The sequence below is a fragment of the Benincasa hispida genome, unplaced genomic scaffold, assembly GCF_027475165.1.
Source record: "Benincasa hispida cultivar pf3 unplaced genomic scaffold, pf3_genome.v1.1 HicScf1484, whole genome shotgun sequence".
NCBI lineage: Eukaryota > Viridiplantae > Streptophyta > Magnoliopsida > Cucurbitales > Cucurbitaceae > Benincasa > Benincasa hispida.
In genome coordinates, this window is record NW_028325836.1 from 29,088 (window position 1) to 41,226 (window position 12,139).

Here is a 12,139-nt window from a genome sequence, read left to right on the forward strand (position 1 = left end):
TAAATTCTTTCATACAAATATATCGAACATGATTTTCTTAGAACAAAAAACAGGGTATGAAGATTACCTTGATTTTCTTAATATCGTTTATTTAATCATTCATTATTTGGTATACTCGTTGACTAAATTTTATCTATTAATAGTTATAAAAAAGGAGATTTTCAAAAAAATTTTAAAAAATAGGGAAACTATTTACACAAAATAATAAAATCTTAATATTCTTTATCTAGCATAGAGACTGACAGAAGTCTATCGGCATAGAAATCTATCTGTGTCTATCAATGTTTTTTTTTTTTTACTTTTTCTGTAAATAGTTTGACATTTTTTCTATTTGGAAAATTTCTCAATAAAAAATTATTTTAGAATTTAACTTTTTTTTTTAATATAACAACATGGGGGATTGAGCAACTTCCAACCTATAGGAATGTTTGAGTTTTTATTTTATAATATTTTATTTTTGATCATTTGCATGTTAGTAAAAAAAAATATTATAAATTTGTCCTTATAAATTAATAACTATTATGTTATGAATAATTTATTTTTTTACTATTGTTAATATAAACTCTGTTTGAAGAACTACTTTATAAAATAAATATTTAGTTAGTTATGTAGGATCTGTTTGCTTGTGGAAAAATGGTTTTTTAAAAAACTTATTTTTATTTAAACATCCTTCGTGAATATTTATTAAAAAAAAACTTTTAAAAAGTTATTTTAAATACTTATCAAACATTTATTTTTTTTTAAAATGACTTATTTTTTAAATTAAACACGTGAAAATATATTACAAACACACTTTAGTTTATTCTTATCATCAGCGTGAAGAAAATACATCAAAATTATCTCTCTGTTTAAATTTATGCAGTCAGTTCTACATATTTACATTTCATGATCCCTGTAGGACACCCTTGAAACCATACAACGTGCTTCCTTTTGCATGAACCTGTAGGAAATCTTCAACAAAATTATAGAATCTGCTAATTAGCCACAACTTGAACAGAAAACCAAACATTTATTCTTGATTTATAAATGTGGACACAATGAGACCCTACCAAATAGTCTAGAAATCACATTATGCCCTCTTAGTGCTTGGCCACAAAACTAGACAACTCCAATCTTCAATTTCTTATTCATCTGCATCGAACTGGAATCACTTGGCACCAACAGTGTCGACGGTTGGCCGAAAAGATCAGGAAACAGCTTTGTGATCTCATCTGCACGCACATATAACACACAACTCAAACACTCTAAAACCTTAAGAAGTAGCAATTGGCCTCAAACTCATTCTGTAAAACTCAAGTTCCAAACAAAAGCGAGATCTATAATCATAAGAAAAACACAGTAAAAGAATAAACAAAACTCAATGCATGTCACTACTCTTCCTTCGAGACATCAATCAACTCAGAGCTAGGAGGGCCATCGAGGATTTTAAAGGGGTTTTTGAGAATAGAGGGAAAAGGGTGAGGTTGATTGATACGGTGAGCTTGGACTTCACTATACACAGTAGAAACACGGCCGATCTCCGACGGAGAAGATGCAATGACGGGGGAAACATCGGCATTAGCGATGAAAGGTGGAGACATTGGTAAGAGAGAAATGAAAATGAAAATGGGGAGATAGGTAGAGAAATGAAAGATTGAATCAATGAAAGAAGTGGAAAATTGAGTGTTTGACAAGGTCAAGAAGATGAAGAAGGACTCGACTAGAATAAGAGGAAAGAGCTTGTGGATGAAATGGATAACACTCTAAGAAGGGATTTCGGTTCTCCAAAAGCTCCATATGAGTTTCTGATGTGAGGATTTGGCCAGCAAGAGACTAGAATTTTTATGGCTAAAACAACGAGAGAGAGAGGGTTTCAATGAAACGGAATTTTTCATTGAACAAATGAAAAGAGATATTTGGTCTCCAAGCGAATGTAACAAATTTAATCTACTTTCAAACACATTTGGTCTCCATGAAATTAATAAATTTGCATACAGATAAAGACCTCCACCAACATTTGATGAAAACCCAACCTTAGCAAAAAGAAAAGGCTTACAACAAATCCCAACCAAAAACACCTGGAGACTCTAGTGGAAAAGGGACAACCAAGGTAAATATTTAGAACTCGGCTATGCTCCACAAAACTTGCCACTTTAGGAGGTTTTTTGCAAGACATGGAAGGTATTAATAGTTCCCAAAGAACCAACCAAGAAAATAAATGAACTTTCGATGGGATTTTTAGTTTCCACCAAGAAGTGAGAACGTAAGAATAGCAAAACAAATAAATAGGCACTTCACAAGAGGACTGAGGACCCAGACGACTCAAAGAGAACTTTCATATAAACAAGAAAAGAATAAAAATGTACAAAATATTGAATGCAATATAACATGAAAATTGACTAATTTGAAAGTAAACAAGAAATTGAACAAAAAAAAATATAACATATTGGTGTTTCCATATATTTTGTCTGTAACTGATTCAGGTGCAGTCTGCCCATTGCTATAAGTAAACTGAAAAGTCAATGCATTTAAGTCAGATAAACATAGATACATCATTGTTGTAGTTGTCATGGATTATAAGATAAAGGTCATAATTTTCAACTAACATTTTGCAACAAAAGCATTATGCTTCATCAAAAGGTTGCATTTTTACCAATAATTTCATTTAATTAAATATAAAGGGCAGTGCAAAATAATTTTTTTTTAAAAAAAATCACCTTAATACCCCAATCGTATTCAGGTCCACCTAGATTGTGTGACTTGCACTCATTATAAATCCTCCGTTGGCCTGTATAGAACCAAAAAAGATTATGCAAAAAGGCAAAAGAGCATGAGTATAAAATACAAAAAGTTAAAAGTGAATTTTTTTTATCCCCACTTGACATATTTAATCAATTCCAATTCTGATTTGTCAGTTACTAACTTAGGATTTTAATTTGAGATTTTATTCTGGAGATGAAAATACCCACGAACTAAAATGTCATCTCTTTTTCTTTGTCCATGCCCTATAGAATCATAAATCACAATCCTAAACAACTAATCACTCAAAGAACCGATTAAAAGAGAAATAAAATAAGTCAAAAAATAAAGATCAGCTAGTTTCAAGAAATCAAGGAACAGAAAAATCATAAACTCAAGTGTGACATAATATTTGACAAAGACTAATTCAAATATTTTTTAAAACAATGATAAAATAAAGAGCTAGATTTTAAGATAGAAAAATATTCTAGGCAAGATTTAGAGTTAATATGTGACTAAATCACTCAAATTTAATAGCCTGTAGGTAAAAGACTACTACAACTTTTTCATACCTTTTAGTGTGTTCTTCTACTCCGTAACTTGAATTGGGGACAAAAATAAAGTGATTCAACCTAGCAAAAAAGTACACGATGAACTAACCAAATACAACAGTCGTAACAATTTTTTATATTGTTTAAACTAACATCCACACTAATGATACACACACGCAACACTAATGACCAAGTTACTTAACTAATATTTCAATATTTTAGCTTTTATGACATTTAGCTATAAACTAAATAATAATACATGAAGTATCAAATTTTAACAAAGGGCAAACAAAAAGAGAGAAAGAAATAGAAGAAAGGAGTATCAATGGAAATGAGATGAAGAAAACAGAAAAACAAAAAGATATTGAGATACAATCATATGAATGGAGAAAATTAAGCAAGAGATGGAGAAGATAGACGGAGAAACAGAGATAAAAAAAGAAAGAAAAAGGAGAAAGAAGGACAAGAAGAAAGAAATCAAGTGAAATACCATAAGATGGAGAGAGAAAGAACTAGCCCTTCGTTTCGCCAACAAAGAAGTCATCTTTGACGATTTCTCATTCCTTCTTTACCGAGCCGCCTCTCTTCGCCATTCGAAGTACTACTTCTGCCTTCCCTTTTGAGAACATACCCAGGAGCCCTCCTTTTCCAATAATTAAAAAAAATACCATAAAGCTTCGTCTGTGATTTTGTCGGCCGGCCCTTTACAAGACAATACTGAGCAAAAATATACACCAACAAAATAGACATTACAATGAACTTAACACATTCCTAATAATTCATGTAAGAATGGAAACTACAAAGAAGTTAGATATCTCACTTCCAACTATGGAATTTGACCCGAGACTTAATTAAAATATCTTATCCAAATTCTGAAAAATAGGTTCGATTTTCATCAATTTGGTTGTGTAAGATACCTATATCCAGATCACCTGCTCCATTCTTCTTTTAGATTTGAACTTGCATAATCAATGGTAGGATTCTGATCTGACCTCCTCATATGACAAATAGAGCGGCGTGAATTGTAATATAAGACTGGGAAGGAGATTAAAGGAAACGACATTTACTCTAGAAAGAGATCATATTACCATCTAGTTCCACCATTGTCTTCTTGATCACGGGCTTGAACTTACTTGCCAAACGAATTCTACCTTTAGAAAGAGATCATCAAATGATAAATATTAAACTAGACTTCATGAAGATGTTCTATCAATCCAAAGCCTTTCAAAATTGTTAAGTGAAAAGATACTCCACTTTTACATGATGATACTCCACTTTTATCCTTGTTTTTCTGATCTTACATGCACATTGACTAGTCTTTATAGTATTGTGTTAGTAGTTATTAAGTTATTTGGATACTCAAAAAAAGAAAAAAAAAAATAAACTTTTAAGTTTCATCAACTAGAAAATTGTTGTCTTTTTATTATAGATTGGAGAGTTTTTTTCTTCTTCCATTTTTTTTCTTCTAGTGAACTCCATTGTTCTCATTTTGGCTGGATAATTGATACTCTGTTTGTCATTTCCCTTCTTATTCCCCATAAAAAATATTCTAGAAAAAAATTATTAACTTGTTATTCAAGAAAACATGAGAACAGGAATGCACGTTTTCATGAAAAAATCATATCGTGTCTCCTCTCCACGTCCATTAACGAAGTTAATGGAGTTCTGCCAGCCATCCAATCTTCAACTAGAGCAGCCAAAGTTCCTACCTGGTATGCATAACTAGTAAGTAATAAAAACGAGGAAAAATCTATGGAGGAAACTGATATCAAGAAAAAGAATGAAAGGTTAAAAGGTTAGAGACTAAAATGATCAGAAGGTACAAGAATTGGGACAGACAGATCGATGATATTGTTCCAGTTTTTCCACTCTGGAGGAGAGCTCTAGCACTGTAACCCAAACCATGACAATAAGTTGAATCAATGTTCGTGGGTAAACCACACATCCCTTCGTACGTATAAGTCAAAAGAAGAATTAAACAGAGATAACACACAGAGCACTAACCAGCAAAGTACACTTTTTCTGTAGATCGAGCATCAACCATCACATTACCAATCATTTCTGAATATATCTGCATAAACATCAGCAGAGCCTATTAAGAGTCTCATCTCATGAATGCGACATTCCATTTTTTCCTTGAGTTCTTGAAGAAACTACTTCAACTTTGCAATAGTCTCCAAAGTTCAGTCCAAACGGAATATGAATTCTAAAGCAATTACAAAGAGAAATGAGTACCTTACAAGCAGAATCAAATCCAAAACTTGTGGGGACCTCTTTGCATTTAAGATCACCATCAATAGTTTTTGGGCAACCAATTACTCGGGTTTTCAAATTCTTACTCATAATTTGAAAACAACAGAAAGAAGGGGAATATAAATAACAGAGTCTTGCACACAAAAAAATGGTACCCTAGAGTAATTAATTACTCAACCTTATATTTCTGCAATAAAAACAACATATAATAGCTTATCCATATACGACAATGAGAGTGAGAAAGAGAGTAAAAAGAAGGGAGGCGATAAACAAATTTCATAGTTCTGAAAATTACCTAAAGTTTTTAGCAAGGAGACAAGCATTTGTGTTGGAATCATCTCCACCAATTACAACAAGGCCATCCAGATCAAGATTCTGAGCAGTTTCTTTAGCTTGCTTAAACTGAAAATAGAACCGAACTATCAATTAATGCCTTGACTACAACTAAGATGTCTCAAAATGAAAATTCTAGGAAGATAGAGTTTCACCTGATCTGGAGTTTCAATCTTATCCCTCCCACTGCATATCATATCAAAACCACCCTGATAAAACAAAAATTCATTTAAATCAAGAATTGCATTCAAATGGCAATCACTTCGCATCAAAACTGCACATATTCACACTAACAATTCTAACAAGTGAAAGCTAGAAATCCCTTCAAGAAAATTAACCTGATTGCGATACGGGTAGATAAATTGTGCAGTCAGCGGATCTTCTGGCAAATATTTAGAATATTGACCATGATAGCAAGGCTGACATTCTCACCTACCACGTTAGACGATAACGACTTACCAGAGTGGGAATCCCACCAATAGTCAGTGCACGGCTCTATAAATAGAGCCTTGACGCCATGAAGGAGGGATGGACTTTTATACCCAAAGATTGAGATTTGCACGAGAAAAAAATTCCACCTCCATATTTCACCCCAATTCTTCATTGAAGCTTCGCCGAAGTAAGAGTCTACAAGGGCTTTCTGCATTCATCCAACCATTATATCACTAGCAGCCTTAACATTCATCTGTGGGAAGCAAGAGATTACTAACAACTTCCCTTCACCTTATCTCTTTATCTTTTTAGTTGTTGTATTGCATTTTGTTTAAGAGATTGTTCATTTGTGTATTCAACAACTATTTTAATATCATCATGTTCACTTTTATCATCTTATCTATCCTCACTTTCACTTTATCTCTTGTTATAAGTAACTAATTCTAATGGGGTAAGGGTGAAGATTAATATCATGATCTAAGTAGAATCTGTGGAAGTTATTTTGTTTGCTTAATATATGAATATTAAAATGATTGCCTATGAGTATTCAATGAGTCAAGTAGTTATGACTAACTACCTGAGAAGGAAAGTAGTTGTGGATCTCATTAAGCAAAGCAAGAAATATTTTTCAACCCCGAAGCTTATTTTCTCTACTTGTGTATGTTAAATAAGATTAAGTGTAAGTTAATACTAGGTTGTAGGGAAAGCTTGAGGATGCTAAGGAAGGAAAGAAAAATGATTTCAAGTGTTGTTTACTAAGGGCTCTCAAGTGTTAAGTGAAAGAGTAAGAAGGCTTGGTTAAGGAGAGAAATTTTGACCAAGTGTTGAAGGTCATGGTGCATTGACGATCATGCTGAGGTGTGCGACAGCCTAAGAATCTTAAGGTTAAGATGAAAGCTAGTGGCGTGAAGAAGGACATTGGCTAAGTGTTGGCCGAGAAGACGATGCCATGCGCTAGCCGAGACTCACGTTGAGGTTAGGTGGGCAAGAACGCGTGCATGGGCGAGGATGCCTTAAGCGATGCGGCTTGTGCGTGCGTTGGTGTGCAATGGTCGGGCAAGGATGTGTGTAAAGTAAGGCCATGGGATGATCTTGAGACTAGGCATCGGGTGCGAGAAAGGGCGCTGAGGCGTGCATTGGCTGAGAGGTGTATGCGTCCAAGTAAAGCCATGCGTTGGTAAGAGTTAGGAAGCTATGCATTGGTGATTAGGGGAAGCTTTCAGCTTAATCACCAATTGTAGTGGCCAGTTGTCGAGATTAGAAGGTTTAATGTTGACTTAGTGGGATAGGTGGCAGCCTAAGTGTAATTAAGGTCATGCATCTCTTAATCTAAAAGGGAAGCCTCAGTTCAAGAACTTGGTTTGGACAATTATCTCGTGCTAAAGGGGTGATTCCACAGCCATTTGAAGGCTTAAGGAGTGTAGATGAAGCTCTGAGGTTGCTGGAAGGAAATTCATAAGAATTCAAGTTGAAATCAGAGGATTTCCTCAAGAGGTCAAGCTCTCGGGTGATTCTGAGCAAGGTGTGAAGATTGAAAAATTCTGACCAGATCGTGAAGAATTTGAAGCTCAAATTTTAAGATAAGTTAAGACATTTTAAAACAAGTTTGTAGAAGGGAAATTCCCGAAATAATGTCTGAAAAAATAAGTAAATTCAGCTTGAATTTGAATTTGGATTTTTGGATTGAATAATCATGCAACTGCAACCGTTGAACACGCAGGCAACTCAACCGGGCAGGCTACAGATGCGCGCAAAGGCAAAATGACGCAAGGCATTGCATGGATGTGTACGCTAGGTTGCACATGAGGGTTGTACAAGTGTGCACGCGAGACGCTGCATGGAAAGGTTGAGTATGCATTGAGGCGCGCAGTTGCGTTAAAAGACAAAATTTACTCCTCGTGCTTAGAAATGTGTCTTCGTTGGCTATCCTCTCCATCAACGTGGGTATAAGTGTTCTCATCCACCCTCCCACAAGTATTTTATTTCGATAGATGTCACCTTTCTAGAGGATCAACCTTTCTTTCCTATTAGTCATTTTCAGGGGAATAGCTTTAATGAAGAGACTAACTAGTCCCAATCTTTGTTCTTTTCTGATTCCCTTCCTAATCCTATCTTGAATATTACCGACACTGTCTCTGTCTTACCTATCAAATAGGTCTATGGATAATATACTAAAGGAAGAATCTCAAGAAGGAAATTGGGCCACCTATTGTTTCTCCGGTAACGATCTATGAGTCCGAACCAACATTAGCCCAAGGTGAACTCATACTTCTGTCTCTAATAACCTCAATATTTGTGTTGAGAATGAAAATGATGCTCATACTCGTCTCTGATAATATTGGTATTTGTGCTAAAAATGATATGTGTACTGTGGAAGAAAATAGCAAAACTAATGATAGCAGTAATGATTGTACTAAGAAAGTTGTGGCTGATATGGCTGGGAATAAACGAGTTGAAGCAACTATTCCAGGTAGTGATATTGTTACAGGTGAGGTGAGTTAGTGGGAAAGGCACTAAAGGATGTGATAAACAAATAAGTGGCAATCATAAGGAGTTGGCCAAGTAAGAAATATTGAGGTTCTACAAGATGAAAGTGAAGCTTAACAATCTCAAACTAGCTCAACTGAAGCTCGTGGTGAAAGTCATTGTAAGAACTTTCCAAGTCAATCCAATCATGAGGCAATCATTATGCCTCAAGGACCAATGACAAGAGCTAGAACTAAAAGACTTGAAGAGGGATTAAATGCTTGCTTCCAAGCTAAATTTCTAGCCCATCATGAAGAGTTGCAACCCTTGAAGCTCCAAGAGTCACTTGGGTGCAAAAGTCCTAATGAATCTGCAAAATTCAGATTCATCCCCGTGTTTAATGCTTGATTTATTAATTTATTCAAAAAAACAATAAAAACAAAAAAGAAAGGAAACCAAATTTCACAAAAAAAAACATAACGATGTAATAACATAACACATCACAAAAAAAAAATAAGAAAGAAAATAAAATAAATATAACACACCAACCAAAAATACAAAAACATTTATTAAGGTTCATGTATGTAGTTGAAGAGTTTTTGTTAAACCTAGTCAATTGGGTGAAAAGTTGTGTCCTTTCAAGTCGTCTTTTCAATTAGTATAAATACATATGTAGTTTGGTCATTGGAACACACTTGAGATTGACTGGAATTTCATTAGATTTTTTGTCTCTCAAGCTTTATGCTTTTTCTTTGTATTTTTGTGTTTAAAATGCATGTATTAGAACTTTCAATTTATTTTGATCGATTAGATTGTGGAGAGTTCAAAATCCTTAAGTTAGGAACAAGTTCTCCTTTCTTCTTGACATCGATCAATCTTCCAAGCCAAATATGTTTAGCTTTCTTGGGGTTGCTTACTAAATAGCTAATTGTGGTTATTCTTATTATCGTTGTGGGGCTTCACCTAGAATAAAGGGGTTCTCATACGTGATTGAGGTAAATCAAATGATAAAGGGAACTGTCTCAATTATGTTCAGGAGACATACGAGCGATGGACAATGGCCAATGAGAAGGCCCGAGCCTACATCTTGGCAAATCTTTATGAAGTTTTTGCCAAGAAACATGAGCATCTGGTTTCAGCACGTGAGATCATGGAGTCCCTGCGAGGATATTTGGACAACCGTCTGAACCACTTTTGCATGAGGCTCTTAAATACATATTCAACTCCAAAATGGAAGAAGGCACCTCTGTTCGTGAGCATGTGCTTAACATGATGGTTCACTTTAATGTGGCGGAGTTGAATGGGTCTACCATCGATAAGGGCAGTCAAGTTAACATAATCCTGCATTCATTGCCCGAGAGCTCCCTGCACTTTGTTAGTAATGTGATTCTTAAGAAAGGGAAATATAACCTCACAACTCTCCTCATCGAGTTGCAGACCTACCAATCGGAGAGGAAGAAGGGTGAGGCAAATGTTGCTTCATCCTCAAGGACATTCCATAGAGGTTCGACCTCAGGAACGAAGTCTACACCTTCTACTTCTAACTCTACAAAGGGGAAGAAGAAGAAGGGTGGCAAGGGAAAAGGGAAGACGCCTGCTAACCCACCGCCTGTCACCCCAAGGAGGCGTCCACCGGTTGAAAAGGGAAAGTGTTTCCACTGCAACTAGGATGTACTGGAAGATGAACTATCCTCTGTATCTGAAAGAGAAGAAAGCAGCCAAGGCTAAGGCCAAGGCCGATAAAGGTAAATGTGATTTACATGTACTTGAAACTTGTTTAGTGGAGAATGATGATTCTGCTTGGATAATTGATTTGGGCGCTACTAACCACATTTGTTCTTCTTTTTAGGGGACTAGATCTTGGCGATAGTTGGAGGCTGATGAGATGACGATGTGAGTAGGCACTGGGTACGTCGTCTCAGCTGTGGCAGTGGGACGGCTCCAGTTAGCTTTACAGAATATGTTTCTTGTTTTGAATGATGTATATATTGTTCCCGAACTAAAAAGGAACCTTATTTCTGTAAAGTGTTTATTGCAATGTAAATATATTGTCTCTTTTAATGTGGATAAAGCGTTTATTCATAAAGATGGTGTTTTTATTTGTACTGAAAATCTCGAATCGAATTTATGTGGAGATGTCTTCATTGAAACCCTTAAAAGTGATCGCAAGGGCAACCTTAGTCAACGCAAGCCATGCGATAATGCTACACACACTTGAGCCTAACTCTAGGACGAATGCGATGTATCTGCGATAGTGTTAGGAAGCCTATGCCTGCCTAAACCTCCATAACCCGCTCACGTGCTCTCGTCGTATGAGCGTGATGGCCGCATACCACCGTATCCTACTTCCTGGACGCATGCAATATTCTCTCCGTAGGGTGCATACGCTGTGTGATAGCAAACGGAGCTTATCTCTAAGTTCCCCATTCTTGCTTATGCATTCCAATCCACTCTCTTGAGTTTTAGATTTGGATTTTAGACTACTCTCTCAAGTATGCCTAAATGTGAAGCACTCATAAGACAAGGTAACCGCATAGACTTTGCTGATATAAGATTATTCCTATCTCTAGTGAACAATAGCTTATATTGCTTCATGCAACCAACCATTTACCCTCTCAGACAGTTAGTTGTTCTTGATTTTACTCATAGACAAGCATTGCATCCGCCTATAGACAAGCGTAGCTATAGCTTCACACTAAGCAAATAAGTTTTACTCACACACTCACGCAACGCACATCTCTCGGTGGTTTTCTACATGCTTTATATCCCTAATCCACATGACTAAGTGTGCGATACTCTAGCAATCTCACTAAGTGATGCAATGAAAGTTAAGGATGCTAAGTAAACAAAGATGGAGATAAAATTGAAGTAAACACAGAAATGCATTGAACACATCATGTATTAATTCCTTAATCACAAAATATCATAAAATACAATATAAGAAAAGGGAAGAAAATGAAATGACCAGCTGGAAGCAATGACTTACTTCTAGCGGATGTGCTCAAGGCTATCAGTGGTGCCATGGATGGGCGGTGTAGCTGACTCTCCCGAGATCTAGCTCCGGTCGTCTCTCGGAATGGAAGTAGGAGATGAAGAACTCTCAAGCTTTCTTCTCACGCATTTGTCTGGATTGCAGGGAAAAACCCAGGATAAGTTGAAATTCTGCTCATCGGGGTTCAAATTCTTACTCCTAATTTGAAAACAACAGATAGAAGGGGAATATAGATAACAAAGTCTTACACACCAAAAAAATGGTACCCTAGAGTAATTAATTACTCAACCTTATATTTCTACAATAAAAATAACATATAATAGCTTATCTATGACAATGAGAGTGAGAAAGAGAGAGTAAAAAGGAGGGAGGCAATAAACAAATTTCATAGTTG

The 12,139-nt window shown here is 35.7% G+C and overlaps 1 protein-coding gene across 41 annotated transcripts; it reads right to left on the reverse strand.

Moving 5' to 3' along the window:
- Positions 1 to 779: 779 nt before the first annotated feature.
- LOC150031086 (pyrophosphate--fructose 6-phosphate 1-phosphotransferase subunit beta-like) lies at positions 780 to 11,941 on the reverse strand. Of its 41 annotated transcripts, none has more exons than XM_090309302.1 (12): positions 11,740 to 11,941; positions 6,011 to 6,064; positions 5,505 to 5,924; positions 5,274 to 5,340; positions 5,109 to 5,158; positions 4,873 to 4,978; positions 4,358 to 4,416; positions 3,760 to 4,256; positions 3,291 to 3,350; positions 2,697 to 2,767; positions 1,050 to 1,211; positions 780 to 951 (listed from the first exon to the last, which is right to left on the reverse strand). In XM_090309302.1, exons 3-6 carry the CDS (start codon positions 5,610 to 5,612, stop codon positions 4,877 to 4,879), a joined length of 327 nt encoding a protein of 108 aa, XP_090165428.1. In that variant the 5' UTR covers positions 5,613 to 5,924; positions 6,011 to 6,064; positions 11,740 to 11,941; the 3' UTR covers positions 780 to 951; positions 1,050 to 1,211; positions 2,697 to 2,767; positions 3,291 to 3,350; positions 3,760 to 4,256; positions 4,358 to 4,416; positions 4,873 to 4,876. The 41 variants fall into 41 exon arrangements, 39 of the variants coding, with proteins under 39 accessions (XP_090165428.1, XP_090165429.1, XP_090165430.1 ...); XM_090309303.1 differs by having other exon boundaries at positions 3,760 to 4,261; XM_090309304.1 differs by having other exon boundaries at positions 3,760 to 4,264.
- Positions 11,942 to 12,139: the final 198 nt, after the last annotated feature.